General features: G+C 37.1%; 1 protein-coding gene across 1 annotated transcript in view; it reads left to right on the forward strand.

Annotated features, from left to right (window-relative positions):
- Positions 1–25093, forward strand: part of Dnaaf6 (dynein axonemal assembly factor 6) — a 54605-nt gene that overhangs the window by 12886 nt on the left and 16626 nt on the right. Inside the window, exons 3-5 of the mRNA XM_021663210.2 lie at positions 3257–3329; positions 5594–5699; positions 9736–9832. Coding sequence (XP_021518885.2) covers positions 3257–3329; positions 5594–5699; positions 9736–9832 — 276 coding nt within the window. The remainder of the gene's footprint in view (positions 1–3256; positions 3330–5593; positions 5700–9735; positions 9833–25093) is intronic.

A 25093-nucleotide genomic window follows, 5' to 3' on the forward strand; every position in this document is an offset into this window, starting at 1 on the left:
TCTTTCATAAGATTCCCTCCACTCTGTCCAAAGTTTGGCTATGAGTCTCAGCATCTGTTTTAATACCCTGCTGGGTAGAGTCTTTCAGAGGCCCTTTGAAAGACCTCTTCGTATGTCTATCCCATTTGCTTTTCTAAATGAGGATTGATCATCTTACCCAGGGTCTTCGTGCTTAGCTTCTTTAGGTGTACAGATTTTAGTATGATTCTCCTATATTGTATGTCTAACATCCACTTATGTGTGTCCTTCTGCTTCTGGGATACCTCACTTAGGTTGATCTTTTCTAGTTTCCACCATTTTCCTGCAAATTTCATGATTTCCTTGTATTTGATTGCTGAGTAGTATTCCATTGTGTAAATTTACCACGATTTCTCTGTCCATTCCACAGTTGAGGGACAACTGGGTTGTTTCCAGATTCTGGCTAATATGAATAAAGCTTCTACGAAGATGGTGGAGCAAATGTCCTTGTTGTATACTTGAGCATCTTTTGGCTATATGCCTAGGAGTGGTGTAGCTGGATCTTGAGGTAGCGCTATTCCTAATTGTCTGAGAAAGCACCAGATTGATTTCCAAAGTGGTTGTACAAGTTTACATTCCCACCAGCAATGGAGGAGGGTTCCCCTTTCTCCACCTCCTCTCCAGCATGTGTTGTTACTTGAGTTTTGTTTTTACTTTTTATTTTATTAATTACAGTTTATATACTTTGTATCGCAGCTGTAGCCCCCTCTCCCATCCCCTCCCAATCCCATCATCCCTCCCTCTTCTTTTCCTCTTCCAGTCCAATGATAGGGGAGGTCTTCCTCCCCTTCCATCTTACCATAGTCTATCAGGTCTCATCGGGACTGGCTTGTCTTCTTCTGTGGCCAAGGCTGCTCCCCCCTCGGGTGGAGGTGATCCAAGAGCCAGCCCATAAGTTCATGTCAGAGATGGTCCCTGGTCCTATTACTGGGGAACCCTCTTGGATACTGAGCTGCCTTGGGCTACTTCTGTACAGGGGTTCTAATTATCTCCATGCATGGTCCTTCTTTGGAGTATCAGTCTCAGAAAATACCGGTGTGCCCAGATTTTTTTGGTTCTGTTGCTCCTTTTGTGAACTCCTGTTCCTTCCAGGTCTTTCTTTTTTTTATTTTTTAACTTTTTTATTTTTTATTAATTACACTTTATTCATTTTGTATCCCCCCATAAGCCCCTCCCTCCTCCCCTCCCGATCCCACCCTCTCTCTCCTTTCTGCATGCATGCCCCTCCCCAAGTCCACTGATAGGGGAGGTTCTCCTCTCCTTTCTGATCTTAGTCTATCAGATCTCATCAAAATGGCTGCATTGTCCTCTTCTGTGGCCTGGTAAGGCTGCTCCCCCCTAAGACAAAAATCATTCCAAAACATGTGTACATATCAGAGTAATTTCTGTTAGAATCTATCTTCGTTTTCTCAGAAGGAAGCTAACCGATCCTAAAGTTCACATGCGGACAGAAGGTATTCAGAATGGCCACAGCTTCATCCAATGGAAAATAAGTTCTAGGTCCAGTAGTTCCCTATCACCACATTTTATAGAAGGCATGTTGGCTCTTGTTCTCAGCACTATGACAAAACACCTGACAGAAACAAGTTGCACAGTATACTCACAGTGTGTATACCTGCGCTTAAAGACAAATAGGAATAGTGCTTCCTCCAGACCCAGCTATACCACTGCTAGGTATATACCCAAAGTTTGTTCAAGTACACAAAAAGGACACTTGCTCAACCATGTTTATAGCAGCTCTATTTGTAATAGCCAGAACCTGGAAACAACCCAGATGTCCATCAACGGTGGAATGGGTACAGAAATTGTGGTATTTTTATACAATGGAATACTACTCAGCAATCAAAAAGGAGGAAATCATGAAATTTGCAGGCAAATGGTGGGATCTAGAAAAGATCATTCTGAGTGAAATATCCCAGAAGGAGAAAGACAAACATGGGATATACTCACTTATATAGACCTATAAGATATGATAAACATAATGAAATCTATACACCTAAAAAAAATAATCAATTGAGCGGACATGGGGTAAGATGATCAATCCTCGTTTAGAAAGACAGATGGGATGTGCATTGAATGTATGACAGGAGTCTTCCAGGTCTTTCTATCTCCCCCTTCTTTCATAAGATTCCCTGCACTCTGGAAATGCAAATCAAAACGACCCTGAGATTTCTCCTTACACCCATCAGGATAGCTAATATCAAAAACTCAAGTAACAAGACATGCTGGAGAGGATGTGGAGAAAGAAGAACTCCATTGTTGGTGGGAATGTAAACTTGTACAAGCACTTTGGAAATCAGTCTGGCGCTTTCTTGGACAAATAGGATTAGTGCTATCTCAAGATCCAGCTATAACACTCCTAGGCATATATCCAAAATATGCTCAAGTATACAACAAGGACATTTGCTCAACCATGTTTGTATCAGCTTTATTTGTAATAGCCAGAAACTGGAAACAACCAAGATGCCCCTCAGTTGAGGAATGAATACAGAAATTATGGTACATTTACACAATGAAATGCTACTCAGCAATTAAAAACAAAGAAGTCACTTGAGTTTTTGATCTTAGCCTTTCTGATGGGTGTAAGGTGAAATCTCAGGGTTGTTTTGATTTGCATTTCCCTGATGACTAAGGATGTTGAGCATTTCTTTAAGTATTTCTCTGCCATTCAGTATTCCTCTATTGAGAATTCTCTGTTTATCTCTATACCCCATTTTTAATTGGATTACTTGGTTTGTTGCTTTTTCATTTCTTGAGTTCTTTATATATTCTGGATATTAGCCCTCTGTCAGATACAGGGTTGGTGAAGATCCTCAGAATGCTCCCTTAAGAGTGCCTTTCACCTAACTCCAACCAAACCACAAGGTGCCAATGTTTTTCTGCTACCACTTGGTTGTAACCTTCATAGTGATGAATGTGGCTCATTCCTCCTCTCCCAAGGGATACGTGATTTATTGGGCTGGAGCCAGGGATTCAGTTCAACCAAAAAAAAAAAAAAAATCAATTCAGCCTTAGAGTCTATTAAACCAAATATGTTTTTGAAAGGACAAGGAAAGCACATTGAAAATAATAGTTGGCATCTGTGTCTGTGCTGTATAACAATAGTGAATAATTAATGTGGAACTCTTTATGAGGGTTTTTTTAAGATAGAAAACCTACCAGATTTAAATTATTAGTAGTAATATATGTCATACAAGGATTGGTTACAGAATATTGGACTTATTCTATTCTCCCCAAGGGACAATGCTCACCTGCTATTGGAGCCCTAAGCCCTGGGAATATTGGACCACCTAAAGCAAAAGAGTCCAAAGGTAAGTTATTTAATAAAGTAATATAGTCAATAGAGTGTTTTTACTCAGCAGAGTCAGAGTAATAAAAACTAATATTTAATAAGATGAATGGATTAAATGCCATTGTATTAAATACTTTTGATTGCTATGAAGGTACATCTTAAAAGTCTTTTCCTCACCAACAAATGATAAATATGTGAAGTAATACATATGTCTTGGTTTAGTCATCCCACTATGCATCCACACTTCAAAACATCATATTGCACATGACAATAAATTAATTTTTAATTTTTCAATTCAAAACAAGCATGCGATTTCTAAAAGATAAAGAGCTGAGCTCAAGCAATCACACACATGCTGAGTCACCTTTGACATACAAAGCTGTCATTTTCACTTCTGCTGCAGGTTAATAGTTTTCTATTAAGAAAAATAATTTTGCCTCCAACTGTCTACATTCTTTGGTATATTCTGTGAGGTAAAAGCCTGGGGAAATCATATATGCTTAGGCTTAATTTTAGGCACATTGCTCTTTTTCTGTTGCAACCATAGGAATATCAAGACCTTTAGATTTCTCATTTTTCACTCTTGTATAGTGTAGCAATTTCCCAAGATCCATTTATTAATACAAGTTCAATAAATATTTGTTGGGAGTCTGTTATGTACCGGGCAATATGATTATCCTTGAGACTGCAGAGGAAATCAAAGACCTGTTCTAAAGAAGGAAGTAAAACGAATAGCTAGATAATTTCATCTTACACTGAAAGGCTTCTAAAGGGAAGTCCATGGGGTTCCTTTAAAAAATTGCTGGCCCAGGGGCTAGGATTGTAGGTCAGTGTTAGAATACTCACCTAACACCATAAAAACAGAATGCAAACAAATAAGAAATCTAGTTCTGTGGTTCTCAAGCATTTTTGTTTATATATTCTCACACAACTGAATATTTCACAAATCTTTTTTTTGAAAATGTAAAAGTGTTAATTCTGTTGTTTCTGATTAAAATTACCAGAGGATGGACAGAAAGGGGAAGCACGTTTTATTCATCACATTAATTGATTTAAAGGATAGTATACAGGAAAATGTTTAAAATAATGGATAAATGAGGTCTGAGGGTGCTTTTAAATTTTCAGTTATTATTACTGTATGTACTCAAGAGGCTCTTTGTCTCACTCCAGAGATATTCAATACATGACAGACTAGTTAATATCTGGATGGGTTTCCATGTTGCTGTGTATCCAATAATGTAGTTCTAATAATCTCAAAAATTGGACGGCAATGAGTCATCTGTAAAATATTGTGTATAAGCCTGCATTGGGGCTTTAGAAAGCTAGTGCTAGATAGAAGCAGATGATTTACAAAGAATTGTGGAATTGAAAACCTAACAATCAGGTGCATTTCTGGGAAAGCTTAAAAGGACTGAAAATAATGTTCTGAACCTAATGTGGGTCTCCAATTGTTTCTCCAATGAACCAATGCAAGCCAAGGTTTTGCATGCTTACTGGAGTGTGCATAGTTTTAAACATTTAAGGATGATACATAAAAATCCAAGCACCTACTTGTTTTTGCCTAAAGGATAAGTAATAGAGATTTTCTCTAAAGAATGCATATGCAGTATGAAGATAGTGCATTAAAAAGTAATCATTCTAGCCACTGTTTTCCATTTTTTAATCTACATTATTTTTCAAGATTATATAATACATACATAGAAATGTATCAAAAAGCTTTTATAGTAAAATACAATGCAAGATGATGTAACTCTATAGAAATCATATTGTGTGTGCTTTAGTTTTTATGTAAAAATTTTACAGAAGATCTATTTGTCACCTCCCCATAGTGACAGTTGGATGGTTGGCTACTCCAGAACTCCTATCAAGTCCCCATTGGTTCAAAGGCTGTATAAAAATGCTGCGGCACAATAAAAGTACATCTGCACTAGATGCTGCTCTCCAGAGTCTGTGTCTGGGGTTGGTGACTCATCTCCCTTATCCCCTTCTGGGCCCTGGTTCTCACAACCACCAACATAACTATACTGATTATCTCAATACCATATAGTTGTGAGTTATAATATTTTCTTCTTTTTGCTGATGTGATTTTTCCATACTTATTATTACATTTATAAAATGTATTGACCTGTATTGATATTAAAGGCAAATTCTAGTTTAGTTTATGTGGACTAACAATGAGTCAGTGATTACAAATAAAAAATATTTTCAATCAATTGTCCCAAAATGATTATGAAGAACATGGAGAAGCAACAGCTTCAGCTATGTTTTCTCTTTTCTTCACAGCCATTCTTAAATCCATTTGTGGCGAAAGTGATAACATCTGGAATCCAGAAGAGGTTCCAGAAGGAGCAGAGCATGATGATATATGGGATCTTCGAGAAATCCCAGAGTAAGTCAAATGATACCAGGAATATGCTTAGATATTTAGGCTTAATGTGTCATTTGATACTATTATACTTTTTTAAAATTCATAAATAACTTGTACCACATAACAGTTAAAACTGCAATGACAGAGAGCAAGTACAACTGATTATTTTTCCTGTTCTAAAACAAAAACAAATAATTAGACACAATACCTTCCTATTAGTTATTATCTAGCAATAGTGAAAAATAGAGCCATTTCCATTATAAGGTTTATATTCAATTTCAGTTTTGTTTAATGAAGAACTACCAGTGAGAAAAAAAACAGCCATTAAATTATAAAAATTCACACAAACCAAAATACAATACCATGTTTGTGTTTAATTGCCAGTGTTCTGTAGTTTCAGTAAAAGGCTATGTCCTCCCTCCAATTATCAATTATCATGCAGACTTATTTACTAAATAGTTCAGGGCTATGCTCAGCATTCAATATATTTTGCAACTGGGTTTCAAGCTTTGCTTTGTAGCCTTTTCATACAAAATCTTTTCATTCTGATAAAAAAAATCACTCTTTTAAGGAACTGAAATAATATTTACATACATAGATAAACTACATGGTTAAATGAACTTTTAAACATTTATATACATTTATGTCATAAAATCTTGAGTATTTAAAACAAGTAATCTTGATTATAATGTACTTTGTTATAGTACATTATACTAGTTTTGTATAGTACATTATACTGATGTATGATGTTAAAGGCTCTACTGCCTAAGCTAGCCTCAAACTAAGGGTCTTCTCTTTTACACTTCCAAGTGTGCATCTTCATGTCTGACTCAATTTACTTGGAAAGAGTTTTATGGCTAGCGATCTGACAACATTTTTAAGTCTGACTACAAAACTATCCAATACATATTTTTTTAATTATGATTTTATGTTAGTTTTGGAAACAAAAGCAGTGGTAAATCACAGATAATTAACTGAAAGGAAGGATACAGTTTTCAAATAAACAATGTCCTAAGACCTGTAAGCTTTACTTTAAAATAAAAATCAAAGATTTTAAAACGTTTTATACTATTTTTTTTTTATCAAGGCCCGTGTCCTAGTTAGGGTTATTGTTGCTATGAGGAAACAGCATGACTAAAGCAGCTTGAGGAGGAACAGGTTTATTTGGCTTATGCTTCCACAGCACTGTTCATCATCAAAGGAAGTCAGGACAGGAGTCACAGGGCAGGAACCTGGAGGCAGGAGCTGATGCAGAAGCCATGGAGGAATGCTGCTTAGTGGCTTACTCTTCACAGCTTGAGCAGCCTGTTTGTTTGCTTTCACTCATTCTTTCTGTCTGTTTTTCTTTCCTCTTCCTTCCTTCCTTCCTTTTTTCTTTCTTTCTTTTTGTGTTTTTTGGTTTTTGTGAGATGTGTTTTCTCTGTGTAGGCTTGGCAGTCCTGAACTCACTTTGTAGATCAAGCTGGCCTTGAGCTCACAGAGATCCTTCTGCCTCTGCCTCCTAGAGTGCTGGGATTACAGGTATGTTCCACTGTGCCCAGCTGGGGTACCTATATTTTAAATCCAATTTTTATTAAAAATAGACTTTTTCATATAATATATCCTGACTACAGTTTTCCTTCACTTTATTCATCCCAGTTACTCCCACCTCCCCTCCAATCCACAGCCACCCCTTTTGTGTCTCTCATTAGAAAGCAAACAAACTTCTAAAGGATAATATGATATAAAATATAATAAGATTTTTTTAAAAAGCCAAACCTATCAGAAGAGGACAAAACAAAAAGAAAGAAAAGATCTCAAGAAAAGGCACGAGAAACATAAATAGACACAGAGACACATTTGTTTGCACACTCAAGATTCCCATAAAAACACAAAGCTTTAAGCCATATTGTATGCACAAGAGACCTGTAGGGTAAAAATGAGAGAAAAAGTTAAAAAAAAGAAAGATAAAATTAAAAGAAAAAAACAAAACCCTGCTATGTCATTTTGAGAAAAGAACCTCCAGAGTTGCTGTTGAGTTTGTTGTTTTCTGTTGGCCATCTGCTGCTGGGCATGGGGTAGTATGTCCAAAAAATGAGTAAAGTAAACCTCAAGTTTTATGGTGCCCACATATCTATATGAAAGTCACTCATTTGTCATACTATGGAATGAATGTCTCACATCCATATTCAGCCAGCTCCCAACTAGAGTCAATGTCCACTTTTCATCTAGACATTTGAAGTTCACCAGAGAAAGCATCTGTCAAAGTTCAGAGTGAAAAATCACCTTAGTCATGACATGAGCAAATTTGCTTTACAAGAGTTTTTATCTTGATTTTTTTTTTTTTTTTACCTAATGGAAATGGACTTCAAAAATGTTCTAATGGGTAAAGAGGAAAATGGATAAAGAACACAAAGTTCACAAAAAGAACTGCATGTGACCAAATGGAAAATAATAAGGGCCTAAGCCAAGTCACTGGCATGAAGGGAGAAATATAAGTGTTGATTACTTCAGGGAGTTTGAAGGTTTAATAATTGTTTAGATATGAACGATGGGAAGAAAGCACGAAAGAGGATGTTGAGCTTATTGTTTAGGATTGTAGATGGGGAAGAAATGGTTTGGTGTTGGAGACATAAACTCTGAGGTGTCTTGGGGACCTCAAGGCAAACACATGTAGTATGAAGTAAGAGAATTGTATATTTTGCTCAGGATAAAGGCAGAAACATGAGAAATTTCATCTTGGAATCTCACACATGCAGTTCAGGTTTTTGTTTTGTTTTGTTTTGTTTTGTTTTACCTGGATTCACCTTTATAAATACTTGGTAGGCATTACAGCTTATTAAGAGAAATGTATTTTATATCAAACAGCAACCTATTGCTAGTCCAATACAAACTCAAAAATTTCTTTTTAATTCTTGTACTTTCTTATTTACATATTGTCAGAAATTAAACCTAAGCTTTTAGCCTTCTAATATGTTGTCACACTATTTCTCTGTGTAGAATTGAAGATAAAAATAGTTTGTAGATCTGAGAGTGTAGGTCCTTTGTAGAACACTTTCTAGCATGTGTGTATGAGGCCCCCACTTAGATCCCAAACACTGACAGAAGAAAGAGGGAGGAAGAGGAGTGAGAAGGGAAGGTAGGAAGTGAAGAAGAAGAAAAGAGAAATGGATGGAAAGAGATGAAAAAGAAAGAGATGAAAAAACTTGTAAATCATTGTTTCCTTCCAGATAGAGCACCTTCTAGGTAGATGTTTCTATGAATTTTATCCCTCGAACAAAAGAAATGTTTGTGAAAGGTGTGGGGTGGGGGAAGAAAAACCCTTTATGTATTAAGAAATCTATTGTACTTGAATCTAAACCTCATAGGCCAGCTGTCACAACTATACTACCACTGTTTCTTCTGTAGAGTTTTAGAAGCACAAGTGGCTGTACAGGTCAGGTAATTCACACCTGTGTCTCCCATAAATCATACAAATGTAGAAGCCAAGATCCTGTGTGTTTGCAATGTCACCAAGGTCACACAATTAATGACAGTCAGTACTGAACCTAGATTGTCTTAACTTTGTGGTTTAAAGTCATCAAAGAAGTTTTTTATGTGTTCATCAGTCCTAGAGGTAATGAGTCCAGTATTTTCTTTCTTTCTTTCTTTCTTTCTTTCTTTCTTTCTTTCTTTCTTTCTTTCTTTCTTTCTTTCTTTCTTTCTTTCTTTCTTTCTTTTTTATTGTCATTGTATTCAAGCAATGGTTCTTTTTTTACTTGCAATTTTGTTGAGCCTGTTCTATAAGTTCCTTCAGCCCACTTATTTGGCATAGATTTGAAGTAGGTAAGCTTTGTTTTAGAAAACAGTGTTTACAAAAACCACAGTCCTACCCCCCCCAGCATTTCCAGAAATCTGTTCCTTTATGTTCTATTACATATTTTAAAAAAAACAGTGAGCATTTTGTTTACTTTAGTTCTTTCCTTTCTTTCTTTGTTTGTGCTAACATAACATCAAAAGTCTCCAGTATATTTTTTGTGATGTGACAGAAAAGTGTTCTTTCACCCAAGTATTGTCATTGATAGTGATATTTTTTCAGGTATGAGATTATATTCCAACAAACTGTGGGAACTGAAGACATATACCTCGGATTAACAAGAAAGGATCCCTCAATAGCATGTTGTGATGAGCTGGTGGTAAGCTTCACCCCTTTTCTCCATTTTGTGTATGACCATTATACATAACTTACTGATATTTTTCATAATATTGTAAACAAAATGTAAACTACAAATGGTGGCTTCTATGTTCAAGATACCAAGGAACTTATGAAATAATTTTACATGGATCACATCAAAAAATCACATAAGACTCCCTGTACTCTGCCCAAAGTTGGTTATGAGTCTCAGCATCTGCTTTGATAGAATGCTTATGAAAGAAGGGGTGATAATAAGACCTGGAGGGAACAGGAGTTCCAGAAGGAGAGCAACAGAACCAAAAAATCTGGGCATAGGGTTCTTTTCTGAGACTGATACTCCAACCAAGGACCATGCATGGAAATAACCTAGAACCCCTGCTCAGATGTAGCCCATGGAAGCTCAGTATCCAAGTGTGTTGCCTAGTAATGGGAACAGGAACTGTCTCTGACATGAACTCAGTGGCTGGCTCTTTGATCACCTCCCCCGGGGGTGGGGAACAGCCTTGTCAAGCCACAGAAGAAGACAATGCAGACAGTTCTGATAACACCTGATAGGCTAGGATCAGATGGAAGGTGAGGAAGACCTCCCCTATCAGTGGACTTGGAGATGGGCATGGGAGAAGAAGAGGGAGAGAGGGTGGGATTGGGAGGGAATGAGGGACAAGGCTATAGTTGGGATACAAAGTGAATAAACTGTAATTAATATTAAAAATAAAAATAAAGAAAATAAAAGAAAAAAAATCACCTAAATTTATATATGTTAGACAACATTTACAAATAAACATGATAAAGTCATATTACCTAATACACTATTTCTAATCCCAGTGACACTGCACATTAGCATACTGAATATTCTTCCATTTTAGTTCTGTTTGCTTATCTGATCATTTATTATCTTCCAATGTGCTGACAAGCCAAATGGAATAAAACACTTCCTTCACTGAATCTGTCTTTTCTGTTATTTTTCTGTTCTTGGAAATTACTCAGCTTATAATAAAGAACTACGAAAAGTGTTTTCTTCTTGGTTTTCAGATCTGATTTTTACTTCTAAAAATAAGTGTAAAACATTGCTTAGTAGTTCACTTATTTGAATGAAGACACAACACCTCAGGGACTATGTCACCATTTCTATCTAACAATAGCAATGCCAATAATAGGAATGACTGCACTTCAGTGTTTCTTACTCTATACTCATAATGATTTTGTTGCAAAGTCTGAGTCAACCCTAGAATGCGCAGTTCAACTCGCTTTGACAACAGGTATAAGTAATGGATGTTACAATTTTAGTTTTTAGATAAGGAGGTATTCCTTCTTTAAATCCTTTGCCTTCTTTTACATTATCAAATGCTGAGGTACCCTGAGGAGATGCTTAATAGCTTTTCTCAAGAAAATGATAAATGGGCTCTCCTTTTGGCGGCAGTAGCTTCAAGTTTTCTCCTATTAACAAAATCTAAGACACTCAAGTTGAATCAAGTAACATAATGGGAATACCGACTTTAAATACCTCAGGAGATTTTTCAGACTCTAATGAGTTAAGATTTCAAGTGATCTTGAAGTAATTAAGCTCCCAGGGTCTTATCAGTAATATTCAAATTTTTCTCTCTTAAATTACTGTAAAATTATGTTTTGATGTCTAGTGTTGGGGATTGCTCTAAGCTCTGGAGAAATCCTACGCTCTAAATAAATAAAACTGTTGTAAGTCTATCCGTTTTTCTTATGCAAATTGCTATTAGTTTTAATATTAAAGGTATCCTGAATAAAGGATCTTGGAAACTAAATCACATCTCATAACAGCAATATACAGTTTATCTAAAACAAAATAAAAATATATGCAGAATATTCGTGCCTTCGCTCTAATGAATGTATGTATAATCAACTATGGAGAAAAACCTAATAGAGATAAATAGATTTTATTATTAACAATTAAACTCAATGTCAGCAATTTTAAGTCCAGCAAGGAGTTCAGGTTTGAATAAAGCAGGTATCCCAATGAAGAGCAGCATCAACTAAAACATTGTTCATGTCATGACACTTTGTTGTGTGTTGTTGTTGTGTGTGTATGCGCATGTGTGTTCATGCTTGTATGCATGCATGGGTGCCTGCTTGTGTGTGTGTGTGTCTGTGTAGACTGGAGGGCAATTTTGTATGTCACTCTCATTCCAGGAACACCATCTACCTTCTTTGAGACAAGATCTTTTATTGGCCTAAATTTTACCAATTGGCTAGAGTGGCTGGTCAGAGAGCCCCAGGAATCCTCCTGTCTCATCAACCTCCTCAGCTCTGAAACTACAAGCATGTGCCACCATGGTTGCCATTTTTATATAGGTCCTGGTGCTTATAAGACAAGTGTGTTATCAACTTAGCCATACCACAGCTCCATGTTTTGCCACTTCCATACTGTTCTTTTTTTTTTAACTTTCTTTTCATATTTATTCTTCATCTTTAAATACTTACTAAATTCTTCTGCATACCAAAGTCTAACTAAGTACTAACCTAAAAAGAGAAATCAGAAACAGTTATTTCTGAGAAATTTACAGTGAATGTAATAGATGCCTTTTAAAATAATCTCTAGGGCTTTGTATGTTCAGTCCATATGTAGAGGCATGTAACAGGTATAGAATTATTAGCAGAAAAAGATCAATTAACCCCATTTGGATGGATAGGATTTCTATAGCAGACAACATGCAAAGAAAAGTCTTCTGAGCAGTGATAACATATGAAAAGATGTACAAACATGGCATATTTGAGTGGCTGGTGACTATAACAGGAATCCAGAATAAGTGAGGGCAAATGTATAGTGGTAAACTGACTTCCAAAATGGAATTTCTTTATTAAAAGCCCTGACTTGGGTTGGTAGTGTTTAGATCAGAAATAATAGAAATAGAAATAGAAATGTGCGGGAGATCATGGGTTTGATTCACTCCACACTAAGTAACCAAACTTCCAAATTTTAGCTTGAAGTTTTTTCTGTGAGTAAATGGATGGTTACATCTATTCTCATTGCTTCAGTCCACTGGTAAAATTCAGAATAAAGAGATTATTGATCACACCTGTGCTAGATAGCTGTTTTTATTTTTATTTTTATTTTTATTTTTTCAATCAACGTAGCACAAGCCAGGTTCATCTGGGAAGAAGAAAAAGCTTCCATCAGATTGACCAGTAGGCAAGTCCGTGGGTGCACTTTTTTCATTGATGATTGGTGTTGGTGATCCCACCCACTGTGGGTGGTGCCACCCTGGGCAGGTGGTCCTGAACTGTGAAAGAAAGCAAGCTAAGCAACCAAGGAGAAGCAAGCCAGTAAGCAGCACTCCTCCATGCCCTCGGCATCAATTCAGGCACACAGATTCCAGCTCTGCTTTCCCTCTGTGACAGAATCTGACATGAGAATTATAAGATGAAATAAACCCTTTTCCTCTGCAAGTTCCTTTTGGTCATGCTGTTTTATCACTGCACTAGAAGCCTAACTAAGATAAAAATTTCTTCCTCAATTTTGTGTGCCTATTTTTCCTATTGATAATATGACATTTCTTTGAATCTAAGACATCTTTAAGTTCTACATATCATTTGCTTGATAAAAAATGTTTTAAAGGAAAGATGGCAGTTATACCAAATAAATATTAACTATATTCATCAATTGTGTGATGCAGTCCAAAGTAGGAAATACTAAAATATGGGAAAAAATTGAGCCTCAACATTGGTTAACTATTAGAAGTGGGTTTTGGATTTGGTTGATGTATAATAATCTAATCCAGAGACTTCCAAAAGAAAACTTTGTCTTTTGTCTTTACTTAAGGTGAGGACAGTAAACAAAATTCTGAGCCAGGAATATAATATCTTCTACAAACTTTCCTTCTAACACCAAACCTAAAGAGTACCATTATTTCAATTTTGAGGGCCTATTTTTAATCCCCTGCTATTGGCTCCTGGGTATGTAGGTAACAAGTCTCCTCTATCTTAACCTGTATTGAAATATTTTTAATTTATTTATCCTTATTATAAATTTATTTATTAATTACAGCTTATTCACATTATATCCCAAATGTAGCCCTCTCGATTGTCCATTCCCAATCCCACTCTACCTCCCTCTTCTCCACCCATGCCCCTCCCCCAGTCCACTGATGGGAGGGTCCTCATCCGATTGCGTCTGATGCTAGTCTATGAGGTCTCATCAGGAGTGGCTGCATTGTCTTCCTCTGTGGCCTGGTAATGCTGCACCTTCCTCAGGGTGAGGTAATCAAACAGCAGGCCACTGAGTTCATGTCCGAGATAGTGCCTGTTCCACTTACTAGGGAACCCATTTGGACACTGAGCTGCCATGGGCTATATCTATGCAGGAATTCTAGGTTATCTCCATGAATGGTCCTTGACTGAAGTACCAGTCTCAGAAAAGATCCCTGAGCCCATATTTTTTTTCTCTCCTTGTGGAGCTCCTGTCTACTCCAGGTCTTTCTAGCTCCCAATTCTTTCATAAGATTCCCTTCACTCTGCCCAACGTTTGGCTATCAGTCTCATCATCTACTTGAATACCCTGCTGGATAGAGTCTTTCTGAGGCCCTCTGTGGTAGTCTCCTGTCCTGTTGCCTGTTTTCTCCCTCTTCTGATGTTCATCTTGTTTGCCTTTCTGAATGAAGATTGAACATCTTACCCAGGGACCTCCTTCCTGTTTATCTTCTTTAGGGGTACAGATTTTATTATGATTATCCTATATTATATGTCTAATATGCACTTATAAGTGAGTATATACCATGTGTGTCTTCCTGCTTCTGGAATACATCACTCAGGATGATCTACTCCCACTATTTGCCTGTAAATTTCATGATTTACTTGTTTTTAATTGCTGAGTAGTATTTCATTGTGTAAGCGTACTACAATATCTGTATCCATTCCTCCATTGAGGGACATCTGGGTTGTTTCTAGCTTTTTACTATTACAAATAGAGCTGCTATGAACATGGTTGAGCAAATATTCTTGTTGTATACTTGAGCATATTTTGTATATATGCCTACGAGTGGTATAGCTCGATCTTGAGGTAGCACTATCATTACTTGTCTGAGAAAGTGTCAGAATTATTTCCAAAGTGGTTGTACCAGTATACATTCCCACCAGCAATGAAGGATGGTTCCCCTTTCTCCACATCCTCTCCAGCATGTGTTGTCACTTGAGTTTTTGATCTTAGCCATTCCGATGGGTGTAAGGTGAAATGTCAGGGTCGTTTTGATTTGCATTTCCCTGATAGCTAAGGACGTTGAGCATTTCTTTAAGTGTTTCTCTGCCATTCGATATTCCTCTATTGAGAATTCTCTGTTTAGCTCTGTACCCCATTTTTAAAATTGGATTACTTGATTTGTTGCTGTTTAACTTCTTGAGTTGTTTACATATTCTGGATATAAACCCTCTGTCAGATATAGGGTTGGTGAAGAACCTTTCCCAATCTGTAGGCTGCAGTTGTGTTCTGACTACAGTGTCTTTTGCTTTACAGAAGCTTTTCATTTTCTTATGTTCCCATTCATTGATTGTTGATCTTAGAGCCTGTGCTATTGGTGTTCTGGTCAGGAAGTTGTCTCCTCTGCCAACGAGCTCAAGGCTCTTCCCCAATTTTTCTTCTAATAGGTTTAGTGTGTCTGGTTTTATATTGAGGTCTTTGATCCACTTGGACTTTAGTTTTATGCAGGGTGATAAGTATGGATATACTTGCATTTTTCTAAATTTCAATATCGAGTTAGACCAGCACCATTTATTGAAGATGCTATCCTTTTTCCATTGTATGGTTTTGGCATCTTGGTAAAAAATCAGGTGTCCATAAGTGTGTGGGATTATTTCTGAGTTTCTTGTTATTCCATATGAAGTTGAGAATTTTTCTTTCAAGGTCTGTAAAGAATTGTGTTGGTAATTTGATGGGAATTACATTGAATCTGTAGATTGTTTTTGGTTAGATGAACATTTTTACTATGTTAATCCTGTCAGGCCCTGAGCATGGGCAATCTTTCCATCTTGTGATATCTTCTTCTCTTTCTTTCTTCAGAGACTTGAAGATATTTTCAGACAAGTCTTTGAATTTCTTGATTAGAGTCAAACCAAAGTACTTTATGTCCTTTGTGGCAATTGTAAAGGGTGTTGTTTCCCTAATTTTTTTTCAGCCCATTTGTCATTTGTATAGAGGAGGGCTACTGATTTTTTTTTTTTTTGAGTTAATTTTGTATTGGGCTACTTTGCTGAAGGTGTTTATCAGCTGTAGTAGTTTACTGGTAGAATTTTGGGGGTCACTCATGTATACTATCATATCATCTGCAAATATTGATACTTTAACATCTTCCTTTCTGATTTGTATCCCCTTGATCTCCTTTAATTCCCTTATTGCTCTAGCAAGGACTTCAAGAACTATGTTGAAGAGTTATGGAGAGAGTGGGCAGCCTTGTCTCATCCCTGATTTCAGTGGGATTGATTTAAGTTTCTCTCCGTGTAGTTTGATGTTGGCTATAAGCTTGCTGTATATTGCCTTTACTATGCTTAGGTAAGTGTCTTGTATCACTGATCTCTCCAAGACTTTAAACATGAATGGGTGTTGGATTTTGTCAAATGTTTTTTTTCAGCATCTAAGGAGATTATCATGTGGTCTTTTTTTGTTTTCTTTCAGTTTGTTTATATGATGGATAACATTGATGGATATCCATATATTTAACCACCCCTGCATACCTGGGATGAAGCCTGCTTGGTCATAGTAGATGATATCTTTGATGTGTTCTTGGATTCAGTTTGTGAGTATTTTGTTGAGTATTTTTGCATCAATGTTCATAAGTGCGATTGGCCTAAAATTCTCTTTCTTTATTGGGTCTTTGTATGGTTTAAGTACCAAAGTGACTGTGGCCTCATAGAATGAGATTGGTAATGTTCCTTCTGTTTTTATTTTATGGAACAGTTTGAAGAGTATTGATGTTAGCTCTTCTTTGAAGGTCTGGTAGAATTCTGCATTGAAACCATCTGGCCCTGGCCTCTTTTTTGGATGGGAGACTTTTGATGACAGCTTCTATTTCCTTAGGAGATATATGGCTATTTAATTGATTTACCTGGTCTTGATTCAGCTTTGGTAAGTGGAATATATCAAGAAAATTATCCATTTCATTTATATTTTCAAATTTTGTGAAGTAAGACCTAATAATTTTTTGGATTTCCTCAGTGTATGTTATAACGTCCCCCTTTTCATTTCTGATTTTGTTGATTTAGATAGTGTCTTTCTGCCTTTTAGTTAGTTTGGTTAAGTAGTTGTCTATCTTTTTTATTTTCTCTTGGTTTCATTGATTATTTGAATTGTTTTGTTTCTAATTTATTGATTTCAGCCTTGAGTTTGATTATTACAATTGCCTATTCCTCTTGGGTGTGTCTGCTTTTTTTCTCTAGGGCTTTGAGGTGAGCCATTAAGTTGCTTGAATGAGATGTTTTGAATCTTTTCTTGAAGGCACTTAGTGCTACGAACTTTCCTCTTAACACTACTTTCATTGTTTCTCATGAGATTGCATATGTTGTGCCTTCATTTTCATTGAATTCTAGGAAGTCTCTAATTTTTTGCTTTATTTCTCCCCTGACCCGGCTGTCTTTGCATAGCAAATTTTTCAGTTCCATGTTTGTGTAGGATTTTTGCTATTTCTGTTGTTGTTAAGGTCCAGCTTTGGTGCATGGTGCTCAGATAAGATACAAGGGATTATTTCAATCTTCTTGTATCTTCTAAGGCTTGCTTTATGACCAAATATATGGTCTGTTTTGGAGAAGGTTTCATGAGGTTCTGAGAAGGTAAATTCTTTTGTGTTTGGGTGTAAGATTCTGTAGATGTCTGTTAGGTCCATTTGATTCATGACCTCTGTTAGAGTCATTGTTTCTTTGTTTAATTTTTGTGTTGTTGACCTGTTATTTGTTGAGAGTGGGGTGTTGAAGTCTCCCACTATTAATGTGTGGTGATCTATGTGTGGTTTAAGTTTTATTAATTTTGTTTTTTTTTTTTACAAATGTGGGTGCCCTTGTATTTGGGACATAGTTGTTTAGGACTGTGATATCTTCTCAATGGAATTTTCCTTTGATGAGTATGAACTGTCCCTCTCTTTTCTCTTTTGATTATTTTTGGTTGAAAGTCTATTTTATTAGGTATTAGAATGGCTACTCCTGCATGCTTCTTGGGTCCATTTGCTTGGAAGAACTTCTTCCAGCTCGCTATTCTCAGGTAATATCTATCTTTGAGACTTAAATGTGTTTCTTGTATGGAAATGATTGTTCGGTCTTGTTTATGAATCCATTCTGTTGGTCTGTGTCTTTTTCTTAGAAAATTGAGTCCATTGATGTTGATGACCAGTGGCTGTTAGATCCTTTAATTTTGACATTGGTTGTGGTATTGTGTTTGTGTGCTTGGTTACTTTTAGTTTTGCTGTAATGAGGTTATTTATTTCCTGTGTTTTCCTGAAAGTAGTTAGTTTTCTTGGGTTGTATTTTTCCTTCTAACATCTTCTCTAATGCTGGATTTTTGGGTAGGTATTGTTTAAATTTGTTTTTGTTATTGAATTCTTGTTTTCCCCATCTATGATGACAGAGAGTTTTGCTAGGCTGACATCTGTGTTCTCTTAGGGTCTGCATGATATCCTTCCAGGCCCTTCTGGCTTTCATAGTCTCTGTTGAGAAGTCAGGTGTGATTCTGATGGGTTTGCCATTTTATGTTACTTGGCCTTTTTTCCTTGCAGCTTTTAGTATTTTTCTTTATTCTGTATGCTTATTGTTTTGATTATTATGCGGCGGGAGGATTTTCTTTTCTGGTCTAATTTATTAGGTGTTCTGTAGGCCTCTTGAATGCTTATAGGCCTCTCCTTTAAGTTGGGGAAATTTTCTTCTATGATTTTGTTAAAAATATTTTCTGCACCTTGGAGGAGGGAATCTTCTTTTTCCTTATTCCTATTATTCTTAGATTTTGTCTTTTCATGTTGTTTGGATTTCTTGGATGGTTTGTGTCAGGAATATTTTAGATTTATTATTTTCTTTGATGGATACATCGATTTCTTCCATTGTATCTTCCTCACCTGAGATTCTTTTTTCGTCTCTTGTAGTCTGTTGGTTATGCTTAGCTCTGTAGTTCCTGTTTTCTTCCTTAAGTTCTGCCTCTCCATGATTTCCTCCATTTGTATGTTTTTAATTTTTCCAATTCTATCTTCAGATCTTGAACCATTTTGTTGATTTCCTTCACCTGTCTGACTGTATTTTCCTGTTTTTCCTTCAATTCCTTCACCTGTTTGTTTGAACATTCCTCTGTTTCTTTTATTTCTTTCAGTAATTTAATCATTTCGTCTCTGAAGGCCACAAACTTTTTGGCAGTATCTTCCTGTATTTCTTTACAGATGGTTATAATCTGTTTGACTTTATCTTTCTGTTTGACATTATCTTCCTCTATTTCTTTACACATTTTATTTGTTTCCTCCATTATTCTCTTCATAAGCATAGATGTAAGGTCATCTTGAATTTCCCTTATGTTTGGGTGTCCAGGGCTACCTGCCCCTGGATAATTGTATTCTAGAGATACCTTATTGCTTTGGCTTTTGTTGGTTGTGCTTTTATGCTGGCCTCTACCCATCTGGCTGACTCGGGTGTTGGCTGTTAGTTTCTGGTGCTTGCTGGAATCTTAGGGTGGGGAGAATCTCCTTGGCAGGATTCTGAAGGAGGAGGCCTCCTCAGCTTTTTGGGTATGGTCAACCAAATGGCGTTGCTTCTCAGTTATTACCACAGCTCACCTCAGGTGTATGGACCTGTGTGGTAACTATGTTTGTTGTTAATCAAGGGGTCTGTCCTCTCATCAGGAGAAGTCTTGTACAGCTTCCCTGCCACTGGGTTTCTTGCTCTGAATTTAGTGAATTGGTGCTTTTGCTCTTAGATTCTTTTTCTGGATGCAGCCCTCTTGAAGAACCAGGGAGTCCCATGGTTTGGTCAGTTTAGCTGGGGATAACTGGTTGCACCTTGGTGCAGTATCTGGGGGCTGATCCAGTGGCTCTTAAGCTTCTGTAGGTCTGAAGTTGGAGCTTTATACCCCAGTACCCAAGTGGTAATCAGTGGCAAGTGAGCACAGCATTCATGCATGCAGCAGGAGGCTAGAGCTTGGAACTTTCGGGAACCCAGAAAGTTTTCTGGAGCTGGGTGTCCTGAGATCAGACCTGATATTTCCCCCACTGTGGGGTTTTCCTCCCTACAGGGAAACTCAGTATGTCGTGTTTTGGGGTCCACAGTTCCCTCTGGGATGGTGTGTAGAGCATGCAGGCATAGGCGATTGGCTCCTTTATGGTGACTTGGTGCCTGCAAGAACCCGGTAACTTTTCTAGAGAATTTTGCAGGGGTGGGGCTGTCAACTGAGTATCCTGAGGTCGAACCTCAGCATAGGGTTTTCTCCCTACAGGGAAATCCAGTCTTTAGTACCCTGGGGCCCACAGTTCTGTCTGGGACTGTGAGGCTGGCATGCAGACAGGTCTCTCGGCTGGCGGCTGGGCACCTCCCGGACCCCAGGCCTTTTCCCGGGAATTTTCTTTGTGACTTGAGTACGGTCCTGATTGCTTCCTTCACCGTGGGGTTTTCTCTCGACAGAAAATCCTAGTCTCTGGTGTTGTGGTGCCCACAGTTCAGTCTAGGATGGTGATCAGAGCACACAGGCGTGTGGCTCTGGGCAGGGACCAAGCACCTGCCTGGACCCAGGAACTCTTCCAGGGTTTAGCTGGGTGATCTGACTGGATTGCTTCCTACACCGTGGGGTTTCCTCTCACCTGGGAAACACAATTGCTGGTGTTTTAGGGCCCAGAGTTGCATCTGTTGGTCGCTGTGAGTCACTGCTGTCCTGTCTGTCACACACAGTGTCCTTCCAGCACAGCCATCTTGGATCCCCCTTATTGAAATATTTTTGAGCTAGAGTGGTTTACAGACTTATTTTGCTTTGGTTTTAGCTGTCAGGCCTTTTTATTCAAATACTTATTATTATTATTAATTATTATTAATTTTTACATCCCAACTACATTTTACCCCACCTTCTTTTATTCCAGTTCCTTCTCCACCTCCCTCTGCTTCCCCCATCCACTCCGACTCCTCAAATATGCTTTTATAAGAAATCTTAGCACATTGATGAAATAGGTACTATCGCCCACTAAGTATCTAATAGAAATGACAGGGGCCCCTTGAAGCATATTTGAAAAATGTTGATCCAGTCTTGCCTTTTTATATTATTACATTAAGTTAGAGCTTATAAGATATTAAATATTCCTAATGAATTAATGAAAGAATGTTAAGAGCAATAGAGTTTTTTTTTTTCATGGGTGGCATAGATGTCTTAGTTATTTTCCTATTGCTGTAATTAAGCACCATCATCAAGAGAACTTATAAAAGAAAACATTTAATAGGGGGCTTGCTTACAGTTTCACAGGGTGAGTCCATTATCATCATGGTGTGGAGTGTGGTGGCAGGCAGATAGGCACGATGCTGGAGCAGTAGTCAAACACTTACTGATCTGATCCACAAGTTGCATATATACATATATATATATGTAGAGAGAGAGAGAGAGAGAGAGAGAGAGACTGTGCCTACCCCAGTGACACACCTCCTCAAACAAGGCCACACCCCTTAAGCCCTCCTAAACAATCCATCACCTGGGAGTCAGACATTCAAATATATGAGCTTATGAGGGCCATTCTCATTCAAACCACGACATATATTTCTTCATACCTCATGAGTAGGTAAATTTTTTAATTTTTTTAAAAAGCAAATATTGTCTTTTTTTTTTTTTTTTTTTTTGAGATGGGGTGTTTCTATGTAACAGCTCTGGCTGACCTGGAACTTGCGGCCTGGAACTCACATAGATCCTCTTGCCTCTGCCACTCAAGTGCTGAGAGTAATGACATGAGCCACCACTGGCTGGCTCTTTTTCATTCTTTATATTCTGTCTTTCCCTTCCCCCAGGTCTCTACACTATGGATTTTCTATGAATACCCATGACTATATCATTGTTTGTTATGATTTCTGAATGCAGCAAATACTCAAAGAGAATTTACTATATGCCAGATGCTATTGATGGATCACACAGTGGATATATAATGTTGAACAAAATAAACAAATTTCTCCTTGTCTCTTATTAACAAAACCAAGCAGTCCCTAAGCAGGGCCACAGTGGGATCTGGTAGGCCGACTGAACAGATTTTTCACAGATTCATCAACAGGAAAACAATGACCCCCAAAGGAAGGAGATTCTTACTTACACAAACATTACTAAAAGCTCACTCTTCAATCAGCTCCTCAAATCCTTCTCTCTCAGGATAATATCAAACTAAAAGGGTCCACATGGCATGTAACCTGAACAGTAGGGTAAACTGTTGTTGTGAGGTGAACTTTGCAACTGGCTCTACTTTATAGCCTGCATTTGTACTCAAGATAACTGAAATGTGAAGTTATGTACTTTTTTGGAACTAAGAAGTAGTGTGAGAAACTGTCTCATGGCAATCTTCTACAAGGTTTTGGGCCTCCAACAATGTAGAAGACAGATAAAAAGAACAGTGAGGCAATTCTTCAATGGTTATTTATCTTCCTACTTTCCGGGAGGATCATAATATGTTCTGCCAAGACCTAGGTCACACTGTAGTTTAACCTTGTTTACAAGGCCTATGTGGGTACTGCAAGGTCACTAGAGTAGCACAGTAGAGAAATTTCCCTACAGTATGAAGAAATGATTTTTGTCTTGCTGCTTTCTTTAACTTCATAATAGGAATAATAACAAATGGTTAATATAATGTTGATTATGTGCTAGGCATTTCTCTAGAAGAACCACAAACTGCCTTACTAATCACCACTCCACACCTGACACAGATGTTGTAATTCCTCGAATTTTATAGATGAGGGAATGAAAGCACAAGCAGCTAATATGCTTCAAAAATACTTTTTAAATCTGGTGGAGCTAAGGCTTTTGGGATCTGATTGATGTATGTGCAGAATGATATAAATGCAAAGAAAGGAAAGACCAAGTTATTTAGCAATGCAGATGGCATTTGACCTGGACATAATGTAAGTCACATGGTGCCAGGTGTGGTGGTGCATACCTGCAATCCCATTACTTAGGGAGGAAGAGGCTGGTCTACAAAGCAAGTACAGGACAGCCAGGGCTACAAAGAGAAACCCTGTCTCAAAACAAACAAACAAACAAACACCCCCCCCCAAAAAAAAACAACCACCTTCCCACTTTAAAAAAAAAAAGGAAGAAAAAGAAAGTCAGACAGTATTTTGTCAGGCACAAAGGATGAAAAACTTTCTAAGCAAAGTGATAGGTAAGAATAAAGTCATGGCACAAGAAAAACAGGTGGCATGTTTTCTCTTTCCTTTTTTTTTACTTTTATAATTACATTTATCCTTTCCATTTCCTCTCTCTAAATCCTCTCTTTTCTCTCTTTCAAATTCATGGCCTCTCTTTTATTGTCATTATATGCAAGTGGATACATTGAGGATTTAGGTCAGTAAATTCCCATTTTCACTCATCTCCATCTCTAATGTCTAAAACTCAATGGGACTGTAGTTATTCTGCTAAGTGATTCATTATTTGCTCCAGGAGAGGGATAAAGCAACCTGATGATAGTTTAACATTCCTTTTAAACTTGAATTGATGTGTAATTCTTTTGTACTCCTACTTTGAGGGATCTATATTGATAAGGAAACAAGCTCACGTGACCTAACAAACAAGGTTGCTTTTTGTTTTGTTTTTTCATGGTCATCTCTTCAAAATGTGAGCTAGGAGTTTTCTTCCTATCCTTGAACTTCACTGAAAACAGGGAGGGATTCAAGGGATGGACTAGAAGTCTGTCAACACCCAGCAACCACAACCAGGAATAATATGTTTATCATATGCTATAATATCCATTTACTTCAAAAAAAAAACCTCTTCATCATTGTAAGCAGTTCACTGAGAATCTACTTGTTTCTTGAATAGTGTGCTTCTTATTCCTGATTTGTGTTTTAAGGTTAAAATAGTCATATTCATTTACTCCTAAGAAATAAATAGATCTAGCCACTTTAGTAATGAAGTTGATTATCTTTTTTTCCATTTAAAAATTCTAGAGGACAAACAACTATTTTGTCTTGTTTTTTGAGCTTTCTGATTATGCTGACCTTCCTTGTTTGATTAGTTAGATATCAAGCCATGTGTCAGTGAGAAGGATATTGGAGTGTAATAGAATTCCTTATTATCAGCTTGAGGCAGAACAGTGAACCTTCAATTAAATTTCTAATAGTTCTTTCAGTAACATACATTCATTTTTAGTTAATATGGCATTAATTTGTAATGATCATGGTGGTGGCAGAGGATAACAAATACCTTCTTAAAAGCTAATATAATTGTTTTGACTTAATATAGTTCTGATTATGAAAGTAATATATAGTTATGATGTTAAAAATACCAATATTAGCAGAGTAAAAATATTAAAAGCCTTTCATGGTGACATACAGATAACTCCAAGAAGGGCTTAAAATCATGGATGGAATAAGGGTACAAAATATCTTATACATATTACATAGTAATAAAAATCACCAGTGATTGTACATTTCAATGATGCCATTTTTATGTAGTTTTCTCAAATGATCAAAATCACATGGCCCGTAATTGTTGAGCCAGAATGGGCAGAAACATTTGATTACAGACAAGCAGTTTCATAACTTAAAAAAACATCAATATTTAAGGGAGGGATGAACAAAGGAAGACACACAGAACATGAGCAATTTTACTGTAAGAGTAGAATGGTTATTTACCAGAGGCTAGAGAGAGTGAAGGGGGGAGAAGAATGGGAAAAGGTTGGTTAGTGGGCAGTAAATTATAGTTATACAAGAGTGAGAAACTCTGGGATATTATTGCACAGCAGGATGACTACAGGCAATAATTATGTACTGTACATTTCAGGTTAGAAGAAAGGATTTTCAGTGTTTTCACAATAAAAAAGGATATGTAGTGGAGGAGAAAGGCCTAACTTGATTTAAATACCACACAGTATGTAAATGTATCAAAATATGTGGTACCTCATTAATAAGAATATTTTATAAATATTTTTGTGTATGATTTGTATGTGCATGCTGTGTATAGGATGGGTGAGGAGGTGTGGGGTTCATGCACACATGTGGAGTTCAGAGGACAAAGTCTGGTGTTGGTCCTACTTTCCACTTTCTTTGTTGTTTGCTTCTGCATACTCAGGCTGAAGGTTTTTGTCTTTGTCTCCCATCTTGACATAGGAGC

The sequence above is a fragment of the Meriones unguiculatus genome, chromosome X (genome assembly GCF_030254825.1).
Source record: "Meriones unguiculatus strain TT.TT164.6M chromosome X, Bangor_MerUng_6.1, whole genome shotgun sequence".
Lineage (NCBI taxonomy): Eukaryota > Metazoa > Chordata > Mammalia > Rodentia > Muridae > Meriones > Meriones unguiculatus.